This window comes from Malus sylvestris, chromosome 15 (genome assembly GCF_916048215.2).
Source record: "Malus sylvestris chromosome 15, drMalSylv7.2, whole genome shotgun sequence".
Lineage (NCBI taxonomy): Eukaryota > Viridiplantae > Streptophyta > Magnoliopsida > Rosales > Rosaceae > Malus > Malus sylvestris.
The window spans coordinates 19,152,144-19,179,497 of record NC_062274.1 but is presented as its reverse complement, the minus strand read 5'-3'; the positions used below and the strand labels follow the sequence as shown (position 1 = coordinate 19,179,497).

The following is a 27,354-nucleotide window of genomic DNA, read 5'->3' as shown; positions in this document are numbered from 1 at the left end:
CAAGGAAAGGAAAAGATGAAAAGCGAAGAAGAATACTCAATATGAAGCAAATTCGACAATTCGATTGAATTGCTATATATGTATATGCATGAAACAAGTGAACTTGCAATTGAATCTTTTTTTAGGACAAGGCACAATATTCATTAAAAAGTGATGGGAAATTGTACAACAGAATAGCTAGGAAAGTTGCTGTCAAAATTTTCAGTAATCCCAATCGAAGAAAAAGAGCGTCACACCATAAGCAAATTAATTATAAGAATTGTTCTCTAATAACAACTTATCAAGTGTTTCTCTATATATGAAAGTGGGAAAACATGCCTTCTTGGCTTAGAAAGAAGGCATATCATAGAATCAAAGTTATCCCAGCTCGACCTAGATACAAAATAAAAGAATTGAAAATTACATTAGTTGGTCATGATCGCTTAATATGAGCAAAAACAGAGGGGATTAAGATTAGAGTTGCTTCCAAATATATTAATTTAGTCGATTTCGTGCCCTTGGCTTGGGAAAGACAAGATGAAAAGAATTTAAGGTATATTACTATATTCTTTCATATTTAGCGGGAAACTTCATATTAGAGTAAAGGGTGTTCAATTTAAAATACTTGTGCTTCCTTCCCAAGCTCTCAAGTCTCTTAGCAAGCTGCACGAGGACAGCTAAAGCATATTCAATTTCGAAAATTTGATTTGCACATCATATTATTGAAAAGAAGATGACTCCATCGTGCATATCGTGGGATAATTGAGACTTAAAAATTGAAATATGTCATTGTCACATTCTTCAAAATCTTGAATAATTTGTTGGGACGTACCAGTCACGTAATAAATTGTATACAAGGCCACAAGTTGTTACTTCATATATTATTACTCAAATAAATTTGGTTAGCAAAAACAACAGAAAACAAATACAGATAAATACATAAACAGACGGCTAGTTGACATTTGTGAAGTTGATACATTAACAATATGCATGGTAAATCTTCTCTCTATTGCTATACAAGATATAGGGAGGGCAAAATTAGCATGTCAATTGCCAAGTAAAATAGAAAGAACATTTTTGAGCAATCACTAAAAGTTTTTAGTGTGACTGCAATCCCGGCCTTCTTGAGTTCATGTTTCTAAATTGACGTGACGTTATGATTACAATAAAAAAATTTCTATTACACATAATGTATGTAATTTATTTATTTATTTTTTAAATTTGGCTGCAAAGTCTTTCTCACTCCAGTATTGCTATCATGGGAAGAGATTTTGAGGAGAATTTATTGATAAACAAGAAAAATACAATATGTCAGGGGGACATGAGGCCAAACCCAGACCATTAAAGAATTCATAATAACAATTTAAAACCTATAACAAGGAAGCTTAGAAAGGTTGTGAGAATAAGCAGCTGCAGCACAAGGAGGGCATGAATCCCACCAATGGACACCGGGGGTGATTAACACCATAATTGGCCAAACAATAAGCAACTTGATTACTCTCTCTAAAAATATGAGAAATCTGAATCTGCATGGAGGATAGTAAAACTCGACAGTTATGCCAACTGACCAACAACCTCCAAGGGATAGATGTCAAGGAAGGTGAGGGTGAAGAAAGAAGATGAACAACCAGTGAGGAGTCACATTCAATCCATAAGGAATGCCAACCTTTATCCCAAACTAAAGATACAACATGAATAACAACGCGTAGTTCGGCATCCAAAGAAGAGGCTAAGCCTCTTGAACCCGCAAAACAACCAAGAGAATTACCCATAAAATCTCGAAAGATACCACCAAATGTAGCCACACCAGGGGAACCTCTTGCAGCACCATCAGTATTCACTTTGATCCAAGACTAAGAAGGCGAGCGCCACAACACCTCAATAATTTTTGGAGCCTTAGCAGGACGTCCACGAACACCAATAGAATGAAGAATGCAAAGTTCTTCCACATAATTCTTCATACAGCCGGAATTGAGAGAATCAATTTCAAGAGTTGACATTTAATAGACCTTACAACACAATTGATGGAAACAACCTCCTCATGAAAACGAACAGTGTTGCGAGCATGCCAAATAGAATAAAAACCAACTCCAATCATACCTCACCAAAGCAGTTGCACTTGGGTACCAAAACCTTGTTGTAAAGGATAATGGAAAAAGCTAAAAATATGTTGAAATAAATATTGAACTCTGAATAAGTCCAAAACAGTATACCAAATTTGATGTGTAAAAGAGCACTCAAAGAAAATATGTGAAGCAGTTTCCATACCTTCACAACAAAGAGAGCACATAGATGCTATAGCAAAACCTCTTTGCTGCAAGAGATCATTAGTTAACATCTTGCCATGTAAATACTGCCACAATGTAACAGAATTACGAGGGAGAAAGCAAGATTGCCAAACCTATCGATCCCATTGAACCACTGGTTGTTTATTACGCTTAAAATCATAAGCCAAAGTTAAAGAAAGGTTACCATTTGAAGTAGACAACCAAACCATTTTATCATCAATCCCATACTTTGAAGGAAGCCCAATAGAAGAAATATCATCCCAAATGGGCGCTAGCCATGAATATAAAGTAGGAGGGGGAATCCAACAACCATCCACAATAAAATCAGAAACTTTAGCTTGAAAAGCCTTGCATAAATCTGGTGGGATACCAAGCCTATCAACTATTGGAAAATCTAACCATCTCACATGCCAAAAATTAATATTTTGACCATTACCTATGACCCATTTTGATCCATGAAAAATATCTGAAAAAGAGGGCGTAAACCAGGCCAAATGGAAGAACTCTTGTATGTAGAACAAGGCTGTCCAAGACAATTAAAAAATTGACGTTGAAAAACCGTGAAGCCATAGATGAGGTAACCAAAATATCCCAATTTTTTCAACAAAAAGGCCTTATTTAAAGCTGCAAAATTACGAATGCCAAGACCTCCTTCATTTAAAGGAACACAACATTTTTTCCATGCCGCAATAGAGAATCCGCAAGAATTAGCACATCCCGTCCAAATGAAATTTCAAGTCCAACTACAAACCTGATTTAACACCGTAGGTGGCCAAGAATAAACCAAGAAAGAATGAGACAACATGCTTACCACAACTGACTTGACCAAAGTAACTCGACCAGCCATTGAGAGAGAGTGACCTTGCCATTGAGAAAGACGAGATCGTATTTTATCTGCTGATGCTTGAAAATATGCCCTTTTAGGTTTGCCTTTAAAATAGGAACCCCAAACTAAGTAAATGGAAGCTCACCTTCAGAGACATTGAGCTAGGATAAAATACGCAAACGACGCACATAAGCCGATTTCCCAATATAAATACGAGATTTAACTTTACTAATACGTTGGCCAAAATTCACACCATATTCTTCAATAAAATGGATAAGGTTCATAGGGCTGCGCTTGTCCCTCTCTGCAAAAAACCATTATGTCATCCGCATAGAGAATATGAGAAGGAGCAGTCACTCCCCGAGAGGAAGAAATGGGTTTAACCTTTCCAGAATTTACAAGATCCACTAAACCTCGACTAAAAACCTCTTCAGTAAGACAAAAAAGGAGAGGGGATAAAGGATCCCCCCGACTAACATCCCTACTACATCCGAAAAATCCAACAGGTGAACCATTGAATAATATAGATAGTCGGACTGAGGAAAGGATTACACGAACCCATTGAACAAAAGTGTGATGGAAACCAAAAGCTCTAAGCACCCGATCTAGAAAGTCCCAATTGAGAGTATCAAAAGCTTTAGCAACATCAAACTTAATAGCGACATTGCCCCCAAAACACTTATTGTCCAATAAATTAACACACTTCGAGGCCAACAAAATGCAATCTGAAATATGCCTGCCCTTAAGAAATGCGTATTGATTCGGCAAAATAATTCGAGTAGCCACAAGAGTAAGCCTATCTGCAAGAATCTTTGTAATGACTTTGAATATAAAATTAGCCATGGCTATCGGCCGAAATTGAGAGATAGAATATGCCTCTTGGACTTTAGGAATTAGAGCCACAAAACTAGAATTCAAATTGGGTAAAATATAACCTGTCTTGAAGAAATCTTGGACAGCCAAAGAAGCCTCAAATCCAACGAATTCCCAGCAAGCATGGAAAAAATAACCACCAAAACCATTTGGACCTGGAGCACTATCCGGATTCATAAAAAATATAGTTTGTTTAATCTCTCTTCCAATGTGGGAATAGCCAATAAAGTATCATTTTTAGGTGTAGTAACCAAAGGAGGAATAAGACGAGTAACCAAACTTGTGTCAATAGTAAGACCATCATCATGAAAAGCATTAAAAAAAAATGCTCCACCACATGATTGCGCAAAATCTCAACATCCTCAACCAATTCCGAATCAATACGCAAAGAAGAAATAAAATTACAAGTCCTGCGAATGTTTGCCAAAGTAGGAAAATAACTCGTATTACGGTCTCCATCTCGCAACCATTTAGATCGTGTTTTATCCTGCCAAAACTTTTCTTGAACTAGTAGCGCATGAGACAAAGTAGAATGAGCTTGAAATTCAGCCCTATGACGTTCATCAGTCAAACCCTCTGTGGAGATTTCTAACCGAATTTTTTCTAAAGCCTCTCTAGCATTGTCCACGGCAACATTGACATTTCCAAAAACATTAGCATTCCAATGTCTTAGAATAGGCTTTAGCAACTTGAGCTTTTGTTGAAGAATAAACATAGGACAACCATAAACTTGAATAAACTGCCATGAATTTTTAACCAAATTAATAAAATCAGGATGATCTAACCACATGCGATGAAAGTGAAAAGGAGTAGGACCTTGTGCTGCAAACTTTTGAAAAGAAACTAGAAGAGGATTATGATCCGAAGAATGACAAACCAACGTGGAACAATTGGTGAGAGGCCAAGCATCCAACCATGCAGTAGAACAAAAGCATTGATCTAATAACATTTCAATATGAGATGATATGCCACGTCCATTAGTCCAAGTGAAAGGGGAGCCCTTAACATCAATCGAAACCAAACCACATGTATCCACCATGGCTTGAAACTCCTCACATGCTATTCGACAAGGCAAAATACCCCCTATTTTCTCATGCGTGCCAAGAACCACATTAAAATCACCCAAAATAAGTGAAGGACCTGAAAAGCTGGCACAAACTTGAGCAATAGAAAGCCAAAGTGGTTGACGTTCCATCATTGTTGTAGCAGTATAAACAAAAGTAATGGGCAGTGCCAGCTACTAAAAATTGAATAATAATATGTTGACTTGAAGTAGATAAAACCGTAGGAGATAAAACATTAGCTGTGTGAAAAACCCAAATATTAGGCAATCTCTGACCTCTATAATTTACTCCCAGAAAATGCATACCAATAGATTTCCAAAAAAAATGGACGAATTTTCATTATAGAAGTCATAGGTTCTGCCAAACAAAGAAAATCAGGAGAATGTTTTCTGACAAGGCTCCGTAAAGCTCGTCTAGTGGGGCGATTTGCTAAGCCCGAATATTCCAATAAATGGTCTTCATGAATCATAGGGAGCCATAGCAGTAACCTAGCATGAGTTTGAATAGTCTCACGCTCGTAGGTATGATAACAAGATTCCTGTTTTTTTTTTCTGTAATCTTCTCTTCTGAGATTTTGAGAGAACCAAAGTCATGTCATCCTTAGAAACATTATTTGCACCATCTAAATCATTTTTTTCTCTACCTGCAACATTATTTTGAAGATCATCTTCCTCCACCATAGTGTACCAATCAATAACCTCTTGAATTTCAGAGTGAACTTGAGGAGATAAAGAGGGAGGACTAGCCTCTTGAACTGAGTCATTAGCATTACATATCTCAAGGAGCACAAGAGAAGAGTTTAACTGAATACCTATAAGGGAAGTATCCATCGGAGTATCAGAAACATGGTCACAAGTTGTATCATTATCATCAACTAAACCTTCCACAAAATGTGAGGCAGAAGCATCATCCAAACCTCTCGCACTAGAGTGGGAGTTCTTACTAACCAAACCAGCCTTAGCCAATTGACTAACCACATGATCATGAGAACCTGGAGTTTCTGAAACGTATGTAAAGGTTGTCCCATTATTTTCTAAACCATCCACAACATGTATGGGCAAAACATCACCATCATCCAAACCTCTCACACTCGAGTTGGACACATTATTAACACGAACCTTACCTTCTGGTTGATTGTGGATATCAGTTTCAACTTGAATGTTATCCTGATTATTCTCATTGCACTTCACTATTCGTGATCTTGCACCTTCCTTCTCAACTACATGCCCACGTTTAATATCCCTTGCAGCAAGACGACAAGTAACATGCAGATACCCAATATTTCCACAAACAGAGCAAAAATCAGGAAGTTTTTCATATATTATTTCCATAAATAAAACCTCTCCACTATCATGTTCAACCATAAGTGAAGTGGGAGGCTTTTTAGAAAGGTCAATATCCACTAATATTCTAGCATACAAACCAAAATTCATAGAAGCTGTCGCCCTGTTCAATTAGATTGGTACTCTAACTCTCGTGCGATTTCCGTTAAGGTTTGAGGTTCCCAATATTCCAATCCCAAATCATATAGACGAATCCAAACTTGCACATGGGTTGACTTCTGTTTGGAGGGTGAGAAATTTAGGGACCATTGGGAAATTCTAAATAATCCAAGATTAAGATTGAGTGTACCAACTGCCCAAACTCGTCTCATGTCCTCGATGTGGTCAAAACGCAAAGAGAAAACCTTTCCCCAAAGGGATTAAATGACAAGCCTTAAAACCCCATATGGTCTCAAGGTTAATTCTAAGATCAACCATTTGAATTGGTGTAGAACCCTTAGGTAAAAGTACACGACCAATCAAAGATTGTTTGCAACTATCCAAGCCCTTGGAAAAAGCATCTTAAGAAATCTTTATTGATACATAACCACCATTTTCACATGGAATGGGGAGTTGAGATAAAGAAACCACAGGTTGTTTGAGCAACTGGGCAAACGATTGCTTGGAAGGAGCAGGTTTCTCAGTGGCAACATCCGAATCGCTGCCTAAAAAACTCCAAGCAATAGTAGGCAAACGAGGACCAGGGTGGAGATTTGGAGCAGCCGTCATAGTGGCAACCACAAAACCCTAGCAGAGCGCTATTTTTTCATTCCTTGAAGTATCAGAAACATGGTCACAAGTTGTCTTCACATAATGTATGTAATTGTGAAAGATAAACATCATTTCCCAATGAATACAATTTCTTGGGGAGAACAAGGAGATTGAGTGGTGGTAGGGTTAGACCTTGAGGGCAAGCTGATTGATCTAATAACTGTTAAAATCTAGAGAGAGAGAAGATTGTAGAGAGAGAGTAAAATATTAATTGTGATTTCATTTCACTCTGAATAATATTACACTGATGGTATATATACAAACCATATAAAGCCTTGTACATGACACCTCACCTATCTAACAGAAAACAGTTTTCCTAAATATCTAAAACAGATAAAACAAATATAACAATTCTCTAAGTTTTATCAGTTACAAGATTATCTCTAATATGCCCCCTCAAACTGAACTGAGGTAGATGAAGTGAAAGTTTGTCCCGGAGAAAGAGAAATTTGGCCTTAGGCAAGGATTTGGTGCAGATATCAGCAAGTTGGTCCTGTGAACAAACAAATTGAACCGATACAGCATGAGACAACACTTTTTCCCTAATATAGTGATAATCGATTTCCACATGTTTAGTCCTTGCATGAAAAATGGGATTTTTGGCTAAAGAGATAGCAGAAATATTGTCACACCATAGGGTAGGAGGACAGGGAAGAACCAAGCCAACATCAACCAACAATTTGCATATCCATGTGATTTCTGCAGCAGTATTTGCAAGGGATCTGTACTTAGCCTCAGTGGAAGAGCGGGCCACTGTAGGTTGTTTCTTGGCGCTCCAACTGATAAGGGAATCTCCCAGAAAAACACAAAACCCACCAGTGGATCGTCTATCCAAATGACAACCTGCCCAATCAGCATTTGAAAAAGCAGTGAGGCTAAAGGGCTTGGAACACTTGGGAAACCAGAGACCAAGATCAATGGTGCCTTTGAGATACCTAAGGATTCGCTTGACGGCTTGGAGATGTGATTCTCTAGGTTGCTGCATTAATTGACATACCAAATTGACTGCAAAAGATAAGTCAGGTCTGGACCAGGTTAAATATTGCAGGCCACCCACCAAGGATCTATACTCTGCAGGATTAGACAACAATGGAGAAGTATGATCCAGAGAGGAAGTACAGAGAGGAGTAGCACATGGTTTAGCACCATCCATATGTGCTCTCTTGAGTAAATCCAAGATATACTTGGGCTGAGAGATAAAGATGCCAGAGGAGGACCTTTTTACTTCAATGCCAAGGAAAAAATGTAGTGGACCCAAGTCTTTAATGGGAAAGAGAGCACTAAGCTGAGAGATTGTATCCCGGCAAGCTTGGGAATGGGGACCAGTGACAAGGATGTCATCCACATAGACCAAAATGAAGACAAGATCATGAGTCCGTTTAACAAACAGAGAGTGATCATTTTGAGATCCCAAAAAACCAAGAGAGGATAAAGCTGTGTGCAATTTTTCATACCAGGCGCGAGGAGCCTGCTTAAGACCATACAGAGATTTGTGCAATTTGCACACATGATTAGCTTGTAAAGGATCCTCAAAGCCTGGAGGTTGAATCATAAACACGGACTCAGAAAGATGGCCATGGAGAAAAGCATTACTCACATCAAGTTGATTGAGAAACCAGTTGAACTTGGATGCTAAGGTAAGAAGCAATTGAATTGTAACCGGTTTGGCTACAGGACTGAATGTTTCTGTGTAGTCGAGGCCTTGTTGCTGATGGAAGCCCTTTGCAACTAAACGAGCTTTGAACCGGTCTATAGATCCATCAGGTTTCCGTTTGATTCTGAACACCCATTTGCAGCCTACCAAGTTCTGAGAAGGGTGAGAAGGAACTAGAGACCAAGTGCCAGTATTGAGAAGGGCATTAAATTCCTCCAGCATGGCTTGTCTCCAGTGTGGGCATTTGGAGGCTTGAAGATAGGTAGAAGGGATAAAGTCTTGAGTGAGATAATGAGGGATTGGATGTTTAGTGGCTGTATAAGCTTTAGGCTTGGAAATGCCAGATTTGGATCTGGTTTGCATAGGGTGAGCATTGGTTGCAGAAAGAGGTTGAGGAAGTGGGGGTGGGGGTAGTGGATTTGGTGGTAAAGGGGGGGAAATAGATGTGGGATCAGGAATAGGGTGGGATATAGATGGAGATGTGACGGATGAAGTTGGTGAAGAACTGCGAGAGGTAAAAGTGAGGGTGGATGGGATTGAGGGACTGAGTAAAGGTGAGGGTATTGGGACAGTAGGACTTGGAGATGTGGATATGTGATGAAATGGAAAGACATGTTCATGGAAAATAACATGGCGAGAAATGTACAGCTTCTTAGTAGCAACATCCAAACAATTGTAGCCTTTATGTTGGAGGCTATATCCCAGAAAAACACAGGATTGGCTCGTTGGAGCAAGCTTAGAATGATTGTATGGCTTTAACCAAGGAAAACATTGACAGCCAAAAACCCGAAGAGTAGAGTAATCTGGACATCGATGAAAAAGAGATTCCCAAGGGGAGCATTTGAGTGCAGTAAGCATTCTGTTGATCAAGTAGATGGCAGTAGAGAAAGCTTCAACCCAGTAGATATGTGGAACTTTAGAAGCAGCAAGAAGAGTGCGTGCAGTTTCGACAAGGTGTCTGTGCTTCCTCTCAGCACAGCCATTTTGTTCTGGAGTGTGAGGGCAACTGAGTTGATGAGATATGCCATGGTCTCTTAGAAAAGTAGAGAACTGAGTACTGATAAATTCACCACCAGAGTCGGACCTTAAAGTAACAATCTTGGTAGACAAAAGATTTTCAATCATAGACTTGAATTGAGTAAAGATAGAAAATGCGTCAGATTTGTATTTAAGGGGAAATAACCAAGAGTACTTGGTAAAGTCATCAACAAAGATGATGTAATACCGAAAACCATGTACAGAGATAGTTGGTGAGGGCCCCCATACATCAGTATGTACTAGTTCCAGAGGTTTCCGTGTATTACAAGAAACAGTATGAAAAGAAAGTTTGGAACACTTTCCCAAGGCACAACTTGAACACAGTGACTTGCTTATTCTATCAAAAATGGAAATACAAGACTTTGAAACAATTTGATTCATTATTTTGAAAGAAGGATGTCCGAGACGCTGATGCCATACATCTTGAGAAGCTTTAGATGTCATTGCAAAGGCATGAGGATGATCAGCAAGCGGAGAAGAAGCATGAAAGGGATAAAATCCGTCTTTCACATGGCCGTTAAAAAGTGTCTTCTCCGTAGAAAGATCCTTCACAGTAAAGTGAAAAGGATATAGATGAATAGAACACGAATTATCAAGAATGAATTTATTCGCAGAAAGCAAATCTTGTTTGAGTGCAGGCACATGTAAAACATGCTTGAGATCAAAATTATGGGAAGAAGTAGATAGAGTTGAAGAGCCAAAGTGGAGAATAGGTAAACATTTTCCATCACCGATGTATACTTGTTCAGGACCATTGTAGGACTCAGGATTCTGCAGATTGGCATATGAGTTAGTCATGTGCGAGCTCGCACCAGAATCAAGAAGCCAAGTGGGAGCTAGGGAGGATGTACTTGCACATAAGGCCATCTGAGATTTCGTGCCATAGTTGGGATTCAGGCGATGAGGACAGTCTACAGCTTCATGATCAAACTGCTTGCAAATTTGACAAGAGATCCGTCGGCCAGAATTGGTGAAATGAGATCTTGAACCACGATTATACCGTTGATTATTATGACGAGTGAAGTTATTCCTCGGATTGTTATTCTGGTAGGTGGAGAAGTTCCTGTCCGTACCTCGAGATTGGGAATTTTTGGAGTGAGAGAAAGTGCGATCCAAGCCACGACCGTGATGAAAATTGGTGAAATGTTGAGCAACATACGCCTGAGAAAATGGCGGATCATGTGGTGTAGGAAGAATGCCAGGGGATGCATTGAAAGCTTGGATAGAAGCTGACGAGGTTTTCTTGCGACTGTTGAGTTGAAGTTCCTTACTAAGAAGAAGTCCATGTAATTCATCAATCGTGGTGGATCCAAGACGAAATTGGATAGCATCAATGAATGAATCGTAGTCAGGAGGTAATCCATGAAGCGTTACAGATATCAATTCAGAATCCTCAACTGGAGCACCGGCGCTGGCAAGAGCATCATCGATTTCTTCAATTTGCTGGAGATAAACAGCAGCTGTAGAATCCCCTTTTGTGATAGTACGAAGACGAGATCGAAGTTCATGGATGTGAGATTGCGAAGCCGACGCAAGCCGTGATTCAAGTTTAGACCACAATTCCCGAGAAGATGAAACACCAACTGTGTAAGGAATCAGCGAATCGGAGAGAGTAGAGTTGATCCAGATCAAGATATTTTGATCATTTTCGTACCAGGTCACGAATTCAGGATTCACCGTAGATGTGCGATTTCCAGTCGAATCGCGAAGAAATTTGGGCGGAGCAACCACCGAGCCATCAACAATGCCAGTGAGATTGTACCGGCGAAAAATTGGAGCGAAGAGAGCACTCCAGGTAAGATAGTTCGTGGTGGTGAGCTTGATGGGAACCAGAGATCCAATATTCTGAATCGTGATTGAAGAAATCAACGATTGAGAAGGATTAGGGCACATATTTGTGACCGGAGAGGGATGAAGTTCAGAGTCAGAAGCAGAGGAATGAGTTGCCATGGGTGAAATCTAGGGTTTGAGAAAGGAAGAAGACGAAGAACTGTTCGTCGGTGCAGAAGCGGGAAGAGCAAAGAGGATCGGAGAGGAGAGAGGAGAGAGTCTTTAGACAGAGGCGAGTGATACCATGTTAAAATCTAGAGAGAGAGAAGATTGTAGAGAGAGAGTAAAATATTAATTGTGATTTCATTTCACTCTGAATAATATTACACTGATGGTATATATACAAACCATATAAAGCCTTGTACATGACACCTCACCTATCTAACAGAAAAACAGTTTTCCTAAATATCTAAAACAGATAAAACAAATATAACAACTCTCTAAGTTTTATCAGTTACAATATTATCTCTAATAATAACATGGTGCTTGTCAGCCATGGTTTAGGGTTTGACAAAATGCTCAAAGTTGAGGTTGTTCTTTGTTTTTTTAAAGAGCTCAAGTTGAGTTGTTTGGTCTTACGTTACCTTGTCACATTCGCATATTTGGGCAACATTGCTTGAATACTTTGCATTTTCTTTAGGAATGACAATTGGCATGAGGTGTATCACAATCTTGTCTTTGGTGTATTGGGTTAGGGCAAAAGCATCACGGGTTTTGATGATAACATTATCAATCTAAGAAACTATTTTTTGCTAAAAAACTTATATTATATATTAAAATCAATCTGGATTGAAATGTATTCTTTGGCTATTATTTTCTTTTTAGAGGGAATATTAGTTTGATTATTATTTTTTTGAACAAAAAGTTTATTATTATTAGATTGAAGGAATTGAGCTCTTTCATATAAGTATATGCCGGCCCGTCTTCACTCTCATCGGGAATATATGCCGGCCCCTGCAGCTTTATTCGCCAACATATTAAAACGACAAAAAACACTTTCTTTTAACCGCATTGGAGGTTGGAGTATGCGATAAGCTGAGTGGTGTGTATATTATTATATGATGGATGATGCATCTGCATGTTCTTGAAAACGCGAACTGCTACAGGCTCTGGCTCTCCATCAATCCATTACGAACAATACTGCACAACATTTATTGGCATGCCTTGCTGCTGTTGCCTCCCCAACATCATATATTCAAAGATGATATTCCTCTCAAATTCTCACCCATAACCTTGATTCATCAGTATTTACCATTTTTGTTTCTCACAATTTCTGTGTTGTACAATATCTAATTGTCTAATGGTTATGTTTCAGTTCTGACATAATTTTTCATGTTACAGTTAATTTTTTCATGCTCTTGTCTTTGAGTTATCGTGTGTCCTTCTTCAAAGAACCACAGAAGCATGTGTACTGACTACTTAAAAATTTGTGTTGGTAAGCTAGCAAGCTCAAGTAACAAAGGAATCTTACGATAACCAATAATATATAATATGACGAAACTCAAAAGTTTTTTTTATTAATAATATAGGATAAGAATTTTAGGCTATCTCCAGAAGTGGAGGATAATAGAGTGTAGAGGGCTATATTTTAAGCCTCCAAATAATGCTCTTTTATCTCATGTAGTCTCAATTATATCATTTCCACCCCAACTTCTCCAGCATTACTACCGACTATTGTAGGGTTATACGTTAATATTTTGGGTTTTTATCACAAATGGTCTTTGAAATTGACTCTCACCATCAAGATGGTCTTTGAAATTGAAAATCAATCAATGTAGTCCCTGAAAATAGGTGTCCCAAATCAATGTGGTTATTCTATCACAATTCTGTTAAGTATTGACGTGACATATAAATGGGTTCCATAAGTCATTTTTTTTCTCACAAATGATCATTGAAATTGACCTGTAACATCAAAATGGTTCCTACAATTGAAAGTCTATTTGGGCTCCATAAAGAGATAGGAAGTCTGTGTGGGCTCCATAAAAAGCTTTGTCAAGGGGAAAGAGATCCTCTCTGAATCTCTTGCACCTAATTCTCCTTATCAAACAATCCGAATCCTTGAAATTTGATCAAACGGCTAAAGTTATTATAACTTTTAGAGTGGGCCCGTGTTTTTAGCCATTGGATCAGATTTCAAGGACCCGAATTGTTTGATGATGAATGAAGATTAGGTGGAAGGGATTCGTTGTCAAAGGACTAAATGCATCTCGCTCCACGGCTACAAGTACTTATCCGTGTTGATGACTAGCATATTGCCCTCTTACTAAAATCGGACTTTACACATTTCAGGTTAAAAGTGACATAATCCTTAATGAAAATGACCTCAATACAAAAACTAAAATGCTTTTAATTACTCTTTGGTCTGTCAACTAAGATCTCTTTCAAAATATAACCATCTCAAAACTCAAAACATAGTTTTAACCTATTAAACAATAGAAATTGGCCCAAATTGAAACCCAGAGCTCAAATATGCAAAGGTTGAATTGCTGTTTTGAGCTTTATTTGTCAAGTTGCTCCTCAATCCTATCAGTAGTCAATTCAAACATCGTTCGATGTACTATATTACAAGCAACTAATCACCGGCTTTCAATAACTTATAATTTCATAATATTAAGATTGATGTTTTATCTTTATATATAATTCCCAAATTGGCAAATCGCCACTACTTTAACGACGAATTGCAGTGTATCACTAAATTATACTTGGAACTGTGTTATATATAATGTTGGTGATGTTGGCAGACAAGGAAGCACCAAGGTAGTTCATATTTCCCCTTTTCTAATATTCTCCAAACAACCATAATCAATGTTGTTTACTTGTCCAAACTGAAAGTGCTTCTATGTTGTTTGATTATATGGCTCTAGTGCTGTTTACTTATCCAAACTAAAGATTTGTTAACGGGATGGTTAGGATAGTTAGTATTTTCTCAAGGGTGTAAAAAGAGTTTCGCATAGAGCATTTGAGTTGTTTGTTGAGTTGAATGGGCTTTCCACATTGCAGAACCTCTTTTATTTATAGGGATGTAGTTTGTGATAAACATGTCTGCTAAGGTATAGAGTCATGATAGGACTATGCCTACTCGACATTTACCTAGATATTCCCTCTTTATCTCTTTATCCCTTTATCCCTTTATCCCTTCCTTAGCCAAAATTAAATCTTTATCCAGTTTCAGCCTCTTTGATTTGAACAAGAATTCTGACCTAATCCTTTTATGCACTTGATTCACCCTTATTTGATCAAGCATGAATTCTAATCCTTAGAATACGCATCTCATCAGAACTCATCTGATCCTTGGAAATTTTAAAGGAAAACTAATGAAAAGGGCTTAAAAACTTTGAGTTTTAATGATAAGGACAAAATAAAGGGTAAAGTGAATAGTACCAGGATTGACTTTTTAGTGTTAAAATGTGGTTTTTTGTTAAAGTGAACAGTACCGGGTGCTTTTCGTTAAAGTTCCCAAATTTTAATTCAATAGGACTCAACCGAGCCACGTTTGAGTTTGATCCTTCAACAATCTTACTTCTAGAGGGGTTCGGTTGAATTAGTGCTCTTTTGGGTTGAAAGTCCACTAACCCCTGAGGAATCATTACCTACAAAAATTAGTGGCATTTCAACTTGGTTTATCCATTCTCAGCAGGCCCAACACTATTTCATCATTATCCATGTTATCTCCCTGGTAGAGCAAAAGAAAATAAAGAAAACCGGTGGAGAAGGGATAAAAGGCAAGAAGAAAGAAATAGAACAAGAAAACCGCAAAGACTGCTTTAAGGTTTTACCCTCTTTCTTTTTCTTTTGTTAATGGATAGGACAGGGTTTTCCTATTCCATTAAGGAAACAAAAAAGATTACCTTAGGGTTTTCTTATTTTTTAAGGGATGGGTTTGGGAAATTTAGAAATATAACCATTTTGAGAACCATCTAATGAAATATAGCTTATCTTTTCTAATTTTTATGAAATTAACCAAAATTGAAGTGATAAATACTTAATTACCCTTAGGTTAAAACTTCTCTTCTCCTCCTACCTCTAGTGTCCATCTCTTTAACAACTGAATTGTTAAAAAATTACCACCATACTACTCTTTACCCAGATGCAATTGAACCAAGTTGCGGCGAGTCCAGCAGAAGTTGTACCGGAGAGTTTCTTTAGCAGATCGCCATTCCTCTATGAACTTATTCTTGTTTGCCTCCATTCCTTCCTCCCCCCATTTGCTTCTTCTCACTATTCTCTGTCTCTTTCTCCAACACTGTCTATATCAAACCATCAATTGTAATATCTAGAAAATCCAAACGTGAAATATGATGATGCTTTTCATTTGGATAGCTAAAGATTGCTTGCAAATTCCCAAAAATGAAACGTTATCCAATCCACCCCTGGCCATCCAAATTCCAAAATTTGGAATCCAATTTCTGCAAAAGGAATGCCATTGGTTTTTTCACAGTTAAGAGCAAATGAGGGAATTTTTAGGCATTAAGAGTATATTGGCACTTTTACATCAATTTTTGTTATAATTATTATAAATTTAAAAGGTGGCTATAATTCTATATGTGATACAAATTTTGGTTATTTTTCTAAATTTCCCGATGGGTAGATTAACACCCTATGAGGTTTTTTGAGTTTTCACAAAACCCCTTCAAGTTTGAAACATTGCACTAATACCTCTTGAGGTTTTAATTCACTTTCACAAAACTCCTTCTAATATGACTATAAAAAGATAAATATACTCTTACAATTAATAACTTAAAAAAATAATAACTTTTATAAATAAATAAGTAGAAATCATAAGAGGATTTAGTAGGCTATCTAGGTTTCACTAGCCTTGTAAGGCCATCTCTAACAGAAGGCTGGCCAGAGGGCTCGTTTTAGCCTTCTGGCCCTCCAAGAAATTAATATTTTAATGATCAGTGCATGACCATATTTCTTACCATCTCCAACCAAGAGCCAAAGGGACATATGACTCGTTTTAGCCATGTCACAAAAAAATCATAGGGTCAAACATAATTTATTATTTCAAAACTACAACTTAAATTCAAATCCAATTGCTAAGTGATGTCAGCATGATGTCAGCTAGCTGTTGGATTTGAATTTTTTTTTTTTTTGCTATAAATAAGGTGGATATTGGGTTATAATTCACACACCTTTGAATTCATTCTATTTCAATTCAAGTTTCCAATGAATTCCAATTGGGGGTCCTCATCCAATTCCAAATTGGAAGAAAAATGGGCGTAGATGAGACGAGAAGATGAGGAGTTAGATGAAGAAGATGAAGCATGGTGCAACACGCAAAACAGAGCAGCAACCATGGCTGCAGTCGTGTTGTTTTAGCCAACAAAACACAAAACAGAGCGATGACGGTTTTGATACACTCAATGAGGTGGCTCTGTTGCTGGTCACTCTTACAAACCACAAAACAGAGCGACGACGCCTGCCAATCTGATGAACAACTACTTCAACCCCAACTTGGTGTACAATTTTTAAGTTTTATGTTGATAAATGTTTTTAAAAATGTTTTTTTAAGTTTCATGTTGTTAAATGTTTTATTTTTATGTTGTTTAATGTTATTTAATGTTATTTCATGTTACTTAATGTTATGTAATGTTTAATGGTTTAGAAGGTTATAGGGAAAAAAAAAAGAATTTTTACAATGTTTAAAACAAATTTTGATATAATGACTAGCTGACGTCAGCAGCTAGCCGTTGCAAATTTGAATTTCAGCTCGACCCAGGGCTGGCTGGCTGGTTTGGGTCGGCCGATTGGCCCTTTTTTGTCCAGTGGGGCCTACTAGCCCTTTGGCCTGGCCCTCGGTTGGAGACGGTTTTAGGGCTATTTTCGGCCCTTGGCCCTCTTGACCCTTCGGTTGAAGATGACTTAAGTTGTTTAGGGTTTGCGATATTGGTGCCCTTGGGATGCAAATCACAAGAGGATTACTTAAAAGATAAAGAAAAGAAATATCTTGATGCGATTCAAGGTGTCAATTGTATTTCATTGTATGGCTATACATGTTACAAATGTATCAAGAAAATTATAATCCCGAAGGAAATCCTAACAAAATGTGGCCTTTGAGAGCACATCATTGTGAGATTATGTTCAAAAGAGAAGCTCTTATTTTAATCAAGCGCCTAAAAATGCTCTCCAAACCCTTCTCAAGGCCTTCAACGGTGACTTCCAAAGTCTCCAATTTTTTATGTGCATTTTGAATCTTCTCAACATTAGCACCTTCCGCAGGAGCTGATGAAGATTTGCATAGAGAGTAGAGAGCAGCATCAACACCATCCAACTCATGGCCATGAATGTCCTCCTTCTGATCTTCACATGCTATCACTCCCTTGTGCATTAACTTTGATATCAGACACCACTTGTTTAACATTTGCTTTGAAACTGGAACTGCGAAGAAGACCAATAGGGATTGAAAGATAGACATATTCTTACCAAAAACTTCTCTAAGAACTCGAACCACTGCAGGAGCACGCTGATCATGCACCATAAGTTGTGGTGCTTTGTTGTTTACTTGCTTCAATGATGTGATCAATTTCTTGGCATCCTTCTTCATCTTCTTTCTGAAGCAATTGTAATTTGCAATGCTGCTTTCTATGTTTGAGTCTCCATTTCTCCTCCTAAGAGTAGATTGAAGGTCTCTAACATGTTCCTTGATTTGTGACATGGCGTCCCTTGTGATGCCACATAGGTCCAAGAGCCTGAGTGATCCATCCAACAACTCATCCATACACTTCCCTTGTTGGTATTGAGAAATGAGTTGTTGGGTTGATGCCATCGGTAAAAGATCATCCACACAATCATACAACTCCTCTAGTCCACATAGAACTTTACATATTGAAGCAGAAGCTGAAGATGTTTGGCGCTTACTCAGCTCTTCTTCAACTCTAATAGTGGTTGGGTGTGATCTTGAGGGTAGGCTGATTGATCTGACTTCGTACTTGGCATCCATGGTTGATTTTCGTTTGTGTTCAACAAATAACCTCAAAGTTGAAGCTGTTCTTTATGTTTCACTAGAGCTCAAGTTTGAGGGTTTTAGTCTTACTATATCTTGGAATATGTTTATATATAGAGAGATCAAAGATGAGAGTGACAAGACTTGTGAGGTTAATGTGGAGAGCTTGTGAGGTTAATGTGGAGAGCATGTTCCTTTGTCACCAATTTGGGTAACATTATTGCTTCAATAATTTGAGGCCTCAATTATTTGTGGCAAAAGCCTCACGGGCCATCACCAACTTTGCCTTCCCTTGTGCCACATTGCCCTTCACTTTTCATTTATTGAACTGTGGAAGGCCAGTCCTCCGATCTTTGGCTTTGTCTGGATTTACTCAATTTTGGGGAAGATCCAACACCAAAATGCGTAGATATATAAATAAGATAAGATATGTAACATATTATTGTATGCAAGAGTTAGACTATTATATTTTGGTAAACGTTTCATGTGTGTATAAAGTCATGACCACACTAGAAGTCGACGTGTGGACCTTGGAGACATGTGGTGCTCTCTGCTTGGTTCTCACATTTGAGTTATCTCACCAAATTATTTATGTAGATTCCCTCATAAAAGTTTACCTTAGAATGGGCAGATGGAGATATCTGTTTGGCTCTCTCAGTTGAGTCACATCACCTAATTATTGGAGAGTCTTTTTCCTTGGGTCGGAAAAATCATTGGAGACAGTGAGTAATTTTTCCTATTGAAATTAACTTTGCATAATTGCATTTAAGATGGGTGATGACTGCGGGGGAATGATTTTTAATAGAATCCAAGGTGTATTATGCAAACTGTTGGCTTGAGTACGTTCAGTAGTCCACCGAAGATATTGATGGGAGTTTTAACGGAAAGTTTGAGGTACTGTTTATTTTAACGAAAAATCACATTTTTACATTAAAAAGTCAAACTTGGTTCTATTCATTTTACCCTTTATTTTGTTTTTATCATTAAAACTCAAAGTTTTCAAACCATTTTTATTAGTTTTCCTAAAGATATTAATGGTGTGGTTTGTCTTATACAAGCAGTGGCGAAACCAGGATTTCTCGGGAGGAGGGGCGAATTTAAAACAGTGCAAGGTTAAAAAAAAATAACAACAACTAAATCTTTGTATATAATAATGTCTTCCATAATTAATCAATAAAAACAAATTACATTTGTTGTCGACGAGGTTTCATGTCATGAAAACGTCGCATAATAGGCTCATTATCAATAAAAGCAAATATATCTCTCTCAATGTAAACAACCATGCTATCACTCAACCATTGATCTCCCATTTTATTACGCAATGGTGTTTTCACAATCTTCATAGCAGAAAAAGCTCTCTCCACCGAAGCGGTTGCAACCGGTAACACCAAAGCCAATGTAAGAAGCTTATACACTAACATATAACTTTCACACCTCCCAATCTTCACTAACTCTTTTGCAAGATCACTGATTCCTCTCAATGATGAAAACTCACTATGCATCTTCATATCTTGAATGTAATTGTCAAGTTGAATTGGAAGATTCATGAGGTCCATACAATCAAAATCTTGAGGATAAAGTTGGGCTAAACGAACAATTTTTTCTTTGTCAAAAGATGCAAAATTATTCACTGGACTCAAACATGCCATACAAAGAAGCAACTCGGTGTTTACCTCATTGAAGCGATCATTCAATTCCTTTAGTTGCATATCAAGGACTTGAAAATAGAGGTCTACACGATAGTAATGGAAGTTTGTGATTTTTGGAGCTTTACGCCTTGATTTTCCAGGTACGAAATGCAAATCCTCCATGTTAGGAATGACAATATCATGCTCCTCACAAAACTTTTCTACATCATGCAACAAGTCCCCAAAGTCATCATCTTTCAAGGATTGTAGTCTTTGCTTGCATACTTCCACTAACGCCATCGCATTCACAATATCTTGATCTTTCTTTTGCAATGCTTGTGATAACTCATTTGTAATTCCCAATATAAGTCTCATCAAGAAAAGGTGAAACACAAAATCAAAAGTTTGTATGTCTTTGAATAACCCAGTAGCTTCACCGAGATTATCTTGGTTGTGATCACTTTTAATCCATTCAACCACCTCCACCACGGCTTCAAATATAACAATAATACTAACTATAGTACCATAATGCGAGTTCCACCGTGTATCACATGGACGCATGAGGCTACTTTCTTGATTTAACCCTTTACCCGTTTCAAGATTACCAAGATGAAGAGCTTTTTGAATTTGTTCTTGTTATTTCTCTCTCAATGCATCACGACGCTTGCACGAAGATCCAATAAGATTCACCAATCTATTAGCATTGATAAAGAAATTGGCAACATCCTCATTTTCCTTTGCCACAAATACAAGAGCTAGTTGGAGTTGGTGTGCAAAACAATGAATATAAAATGCTTGAGGATATTTGTTCAAAATCTTTGCTTTAAGACCATTTAACTCACCTCTCATATTACTAGCTCCATCATAGCCTTGTCCTCGTAACTTGGACATACTCAAATTTGTTGTAGCAAACAATCTCTCAATAGCCTCTTCAAGTGAGCTACTAGTTGTAGAGGAGACATGTTGAACACCCAAAAACTTTTCAATTGCTTCTCCTTTTTTGTTCACATAACGCAATACCACCGCCATTTGCTCTTTATTGGAAGCATCACGTGATCCATCAACCAAAAGAGAAAAAAATGTACCTTCCATATCTTTAGTGATTGCATTAATAGTTTCAATAGCACAAGCACGAACAAGATCCTTTTGAATATCGGAAGAAGTATACTTGAGATTCTTGGGAGCATTCTCAAACACAACCTTTCTAACTTTCTCATTATGATCGGCAAGAAATTGCATAAGCTCTATGTAATTACCCCTATTGCTCGATTTCAAAGAAATGGTTTCGGATTAAATTGAATTTTTGCAAGAATGATCTATGAATTGAGACTTACAAAATAGACGGTTCGGATCGTTGAAGTTCGATGTGAAGTGAGCCCCACACCTAATCCCCATTTTTTGAAAAAAATGGGGATCCCTTTGCATAAAGGGCCTGTATATATATATGTATATATATATATGGGAAAATTAGGTTCACATCCTTCTTTTTGTTACTCCATTGATTAAAATCCTATTCATTTTCAATTTTTGATCAAGGTCCTTGGTATTAATAACATCATTAATTATTTGAATAATAAAATATTTTTATTTTTAAATATATTCCTTTAGTGTTAAAAATGTTACAATTAGTATATTTATATTTATGGTTAAATTTTTTATCATATATTTTTATTTTTAGTTTGTACCAATTTTTAATTTGCAAATATTTTTTTAATTTGTACCAATTTTCTTTTCATTTTTAATTTGTACCCATATATTAGTTTCTTTTTGTGCCCATATTTTTTAAAGTTTTATTTGTGTTTGTACCCATGTGTATACTATCACGTGACATTGTATATTTAATCAATGATAGAAAAATTACATATGGTATATTTATGTTTTATGCCTAAACTTTGTACCATATATTTATATTTTTAGTTTCTACCCACTTTTAATTTGCAACATTTTTTTTTAAAATTTGTAGTATTTTCTTTTTAGTTTTATTTTGTACCCATTTATTAATTTCTTTTAGCACCTATATTTTTAAAAATTCATTTGTACTCATAATTTTTAATCTTTTATTTGTACCCTAATTTATTTATGATGTACCCATTTTTCTTTAGTAATGTACCACTTTGTTATATGTGAAATGTACCAATTTTTTTAACACTATGGATACATTCTTTTGCTATTTATTATTTCTTATTTTTACATAGTTTTTATCCATTTATTCAATTAAAATGTTTGAATTTTTTTTATTATAACCGTTTCTAATAGTATTATAATGAAGGATTTTAAATTTATAGGATTATAAATCTCATAAAATATCAAACAATTAATTGCAAAACTATAAGAATATAAATATTAATAGTAATATAATGAGGTGTACAAAGTCAAGGGACCTTGATCAAACTTTGAATACTATTAAGGTTTTAATCAAAGAATGTTAAAGATTAGGGACCGCAATCAAATTATCCCTATATATATATATATATATATATTATTTAGATATGTACATGTATCAAAACCGTCATTAATTTGACATAGAATATGAGTCAATGATGTTTTGCACATATTTAAATGATGATAAAGAGAATAAGCAGTTTCAATTAGAAATTTAATCTTATGTTTGGAAAGGTAATTGGGTAGTACGTGGATCAGTTTTGTTACCTTATTCTTTCATCAAACGATATAAATTATTTTTTAGATAGGGTGATCCATGATTGTTATCCTCTCTAAAACAGAAGTTTTATTTTTCTTTGTAGATTCATTGCCTAAAGAGAGGTGTAATTATGAAAGAAACACAAATTATCAATGAATGTACTTTCTCGGGGAGAAAAGTGGTGTGGGAATTAAGAAGAGGGTGGTGCTATTCATACATTTGTGGATGCAAATTTTCTCCTCCTCGATCTTGGATGATTTTGCACCTACAAAACAACTAGTACCTTAGGTTAAGGCCAAAAGCCTCACGCGCCCACGATGAATTGGGGGGGGGGGCTTTGGCAGAAGAACCTCCGATGCCAAAGTTAGAATTTTAGAGAGAAATAGTGTTTAGAGTATTTGTGATTTTTTGTAAGAGAATTGGAATGAATTTTTTGTGAGATTAGGTGCCTATTTATAGAGCTAGGCCTTGCCCAATTTTGAATAAAGGTAACCGGCCACTAAAGGTTTTTTGTGGGGTTCAATTTCATGTTTAATTAGCCAATTTATTGGCTAATTAAATATGAAAAGAATAAATGGGTGGTTATAAAATGAATGACTATTTTAATAAGGAAAATGGGAAAGGTGAGGATGAGAATGGTGGTGGCCGGCTTTGACTATTAATTTGGGTGATTTTATTGACTATTAAGGATGATTTTAGGAGATATGGTAGGTATATATTATTTAGCTAATTGATTAGCTAAATAATGAAATAGAAAATACTAGGTCTTGGGAAATACCTTATAGAAAGGATTTGATGAAAGAGGTTTTTAATTGTTACATTTTTTGGGCACTTTTGACTTGATTGAAAGATGATTGCCCACTGCTCGCGCGTAGAATCCTGGTATGCCTCAAGGGTATTTTTGTCCTCTTTTGTCCAAAAGTCCACGTGTCGCCTAGTGAATATTTTTGGCTCCACAAATGCCCCCACACCTGTTGGGTTGCTTGCAGAAAAGGGCAACGGGTGTAGAGATTTTCTCGCTTTAGGAAACTTTGAATTGCTTCCTATTTTGTTGTTGATTCTCTCTTTTAATAGGAAATTTAATCCTTCTAGGAAAAGGAAATAAATTTCCTCAAAGCTTATTTAAGTCCACCTTAAGTGGATTATTAAATCAACTTTTAGAGAAAAACTTATTCAACCTTACAAGAGAGAAAAAGAGCTTAGAGGATATTTATTCCCCTCCTCTAGCAATCTTCTACGTCTTGCCCGTGAAAAGGATCGTCTTTCGTTGCGTGCTTTGTCTTCTCACTGCTTCTAGGTAAGAAAAAATTAATTTTCTTGTCTTCTTGATTTTCTTGGAAGTTTCGGGACTTGAAATTGGCTCGATAAAAAATCAAGGAGACTTGAAAGTAGACCAAAGGGTGCTGCGGGTTGGTATTGCAGTCTAAGCCTTCGTGTCTGGACTGTGAGGAAGAGAGAAAACTGTGGGGGCGACTGCCCCCTGTCAGCTATGCAGGGCCACAGGCCTCTCAAGCCGAGAAGGAGGATGGGGGAGCTAGCGCGGGCTGGGCTCCCTGTCTTTTTTTTTTGCTTGTTTTTGTTGGGCGCTGGGCGCTGGCTTGTGTGTTGAAGCAAGCCAGGCTGTGGGGCCTGGCGGGTTTGCTGGGTCCTGTGGCCTTCATTCTTATTTTATTTTATTTTTTTGTTTGCCGAGAGCTATTTCTTTTTTCTTTTTTTTTCTTATTTTTTTTTTGAAAACAACTCTCTAACAAATCTTCCTTGTACTTTTGCAGAATTTTCAAGCATGTCTTCCTCAAGCCATAAGAATGATGATGGTGTGCCCCCATTGTATCGTCAAGGCGGGTATTTGAGCAAGGTTGGCTAGTTCAAAGCTGCTCACCTCAAGATTAGCTCCGACGAATTGTTTAGAGATTTTCTTGAAGCGTATTGGCATGCCATTCCGTCGGGAGTGCGTGTGAGGTGAGTTAAGGATGGTAGCAGCCGGGAACCATGCAGTGGAACTCGGAGAGCTATCAAGTTCCATCCTTACTATTTTGTGTTAGGGTTTACTTTCCCTATGCCTCGTTTCTTCCAAGAAGTGCTCTGCTCCATGAAATGTGCGCCTGCCCAATGTTCACCGAATGCGGTCCGAGTGATGATGGGGTTCCACAATTTGAACCAATTCTTTGACTTAGGACTAACCACCAACGAATTTTGGTATTTCTTTGACATAGGTCGCATTGATGGAGTTGGACAACTGCGAACTCGTCATAAGCTTTTTGATAATTCGAGCAAAGGAGATCATGATTGGGCCAAAGAGACTTTGGAGATAAGTGGAGAATGGGAATCTGATTCTTTCCCCGAGCTGCGTGTACCAACGGTCTTCATATCTGGTAAGCAGACTGCTTAGTCTTTTCGGCTGCTTTGCTTTAGTGCCAAATTATTCTTCAATTTTCTGATTGTCTTCCGTTTTTTTTTTGTAGATTCGGAATTTGGCTCAACTCCTAGGGTTTCTCCGAACATGAAAAAAGTACATGTTGCTCTGGGTATCCCTTCCGAGTATCGTGAATGGCGTTGGCTGCTTAGTCCTCTTCGTAGGGAAAAAGGTGGGCTGCCCCCAAAAGAAGAAATAAAACGGATCAAGGCAGACGCGATGGCTTGTCTTATCACTGTGATGAAGCCTACTATCAATGAATGTGGGAAAAAGAAACATTCCCCGCCTGCTCAAGAGATGTTTGCTGAGAAGAAAACGAAGACTGCTCTTGGGGATTCTCCAGCTGTTCCCAAGATTGTGATTGACCTGACTTCCTCTAAGAGCGAGAAAGAACGAACTGCTACATTTGTGCCGGTAACGCCTATTGCTTCGAAGGCTGCTAGCTCGATTGCTGAAAAAATTGCTCAGCGTAAAAGTTCCTCCGTGCCTCTGGTACCGAAGTTTGTGCCGAAGCGTCCGTTTAAGACTAAGCCTGGTTTACCCTTGAAGAGGCTTGCTACTATGAAGAGTGATAAGGTGCCCCTGTCTGCTATAGTGGCGCCAAAAACTGCGTTTTTCGTTACTGCAACCAACTCGTTAGCTGATAAGAATGAAGCTGCTTATTCAGGCAGGCTTGAAGAATCCGCCAAGGCTGTTTCTGGGGAAGCTGCTAAGATTTGTGCGCTTTGAAACCAGATCTTCTTGAAGACATGGATGTATGTGCCAAGTTTGTTGATGGCGCCAAAGAGATTGTTGGTCAAAGTCTTTTTGCAAAGCACACACCCCGAGTATAGGAAGACTGCTCTGCTAGCCGTGATGCAGAAAACAACAATTCTGGCAGCCGAGTTTATGTTCCTTGACCAAGAGGACACCAAGAACTATGGCTGCCGAAGCTTACTCCTCGGCCGAAAAAATCAAGAAATTGGAATCTGAGCTTGCTGCTTTGAAGGAATCTAATACTTCTGCCCCCACTTCTCTACAGCTTGAGGCCGCTCGCCAGGAGATCATGGATATGAAGACTAGGCTTGATGCGATCCAAATAAAGTATGAAAGTGCAGAGAAGGAAATCGAGAGTTACATACCTCAGATTCAAGATCTTGAGCGTTCAATCTCTGAATTTCGCTCCGCTGCTTATGCAAAGGATGAAGAGTTGATTGCTACTTACAACCAAGTTATCCACTTCAAAAAGGTTCTTGACAGGCTTGAGCCTCAAATTTCAGAACTTCAAGGTGTTTTGAAGACCAACGACAATTTGAAGAAGGAAATTGAGGAGTTGCAGCGGGTTCGTGCTTGCCTGCTTGAGGAGAATGAGGAGTTGAAAAGTGAGAAGGATGGTTTCGAGGCTTCACTTATTCAGAATCAAGACGATTTCTACAAGTTGGGCTATGTAGATCATCTCTATGGGCAGCCGTCTGACTTTGAGTTTTTCGGTAAAGACTTCGAGACCTTCTCTATTTCTCCAGAAGACTTGCTCGTTTTTACCTTTGAGTCTTCTGTAGGTGAAATAGTTGGAGGAGTTGATACCCAGGCTGGAGCAGTTGAGGGTAAAGATTCGGAGGATGCCGCTGCTGAAAACACCAAGGCTGCTGAAGGTGTAACGACCGAGCAGTTGGGAGATGTCCAAGTTACTGAAAAGTAGTCTTCTAGGTAGCTTTTAGGATTTCCTTTTCTTTCCTTTGTTGGTTTTGCTTGAACTCCTTCGGTATTTGCTTGTTGTTTATCAATTTTGCTATAAAATTTAATAAACTTGCTTCTTTTGCTTTTCCCATCCTTGCTTTTTTTTTTTTTTGCCCTAACCTTTAAACCTTATAGGCCAGTGGCAGGCATGCTACTTTTCTATAAGCAGACAAGCCCACATAGCCTATGCAACCGTAGGTGTTGATGTAGAACTTTTGCAAAGCTGTTAACCATAGGGTTGGCAGCCGGATGCTTTACTTACAGAAGCAGACAAATCTGCGTAACCACTTGGCTATTTAACCTTGGCTCTTTCCAATTCTGTGGGTTGTGTAGCAAGTATCACAACACTTTAGGACTTGGTGTAG

The 27,354-nt window shown here is 37.8% G+C and overlaps 3 protein-coding genes across 3 annotated transcripts; all 3 read right to left on the bottom strand.

Annotated features, from left to right (window-relative positions):
* Positions 1–17,599: 17,599 nt before the first annotated feature.
* LOC126602123 (uncharacterized) lies at positions 17,600–18,661 on the bottom strand. The gene has a single exon (XM_050268950.1). It carries the CDS (start codon positions 18,586–18,588, stop codon positions 17,713–17,715), a length of 876 nt encoding a protein of 291 aa, XP_050124907.1. The 5' UTR covers positions 18,589–18,661; the 3' UTR covers positions 17,600–17,712.
* Positions 18,662–19,436: 775 nt separating this feature from the next.
* Positions 19,437–20,780, bottom strand: LOC126602764 (uncharacterized). Its single transcript, XM_050269640.1, has 2 exons — positions 20,026–20,780; positions 19,437–19,488 (listed from the first exon to the last, which is right to left on the bottom strand). Exons 1-2 carry the CDS (start codon positions 20,778–20,780, stop codon positions 19,437–19,439), a joined length of 807 nt encoding a protein of 268 aa, XP_050125597.1.
* A 75-nt stretch (positions 20,781–20,855) lies between these two features.
* LOC126602763 (uncharacterized) lies at positions 20,856–21,458 on the bottom strand. Its single transcript, XM_050269639.1, has one exon. The coding sequence runs from the start codon at positions 21,456–21,458 to the stop codon at positions 20,856–20,858; it is 603 nt and encodes a 200-aa protein (XP_050125596.1).
* Positions 21,459–27,354: the final 5,896 nt, after the last annotated feature.

Bases quoted from the DNA above. Each gene is read 5' to 3' on its own strand.
- LOC126602123 (XM_050268950.1), bottom strand. From the start codon at position 18,588: ATGGATGCCAAGTACGAAGTCAGATCAATCAGCCTACCCTCAAGATCA.
- LOC126602764 (XM_050269640.1), bottom strand. From the start codon at position 20,780: ATGCGTCCATGTGATACACGGTGGAACTCGCATTATGGTACTATAGTT. The intron at 19,489-20,025 runs GTGTGAAAGTTA...TAAAATAAACAG, and splicing joins GAGTTAGTGAAGATTGGGAG to TACCTCAAACTTTCCGTTAA.
- LOC126602763 (XM_050269639.1), bottom strand. From the start codon at position 21,458: ATGCAATTTCTTGCCGATCATAATGAGAAAGTTAGAAAGGTTGTGTTT.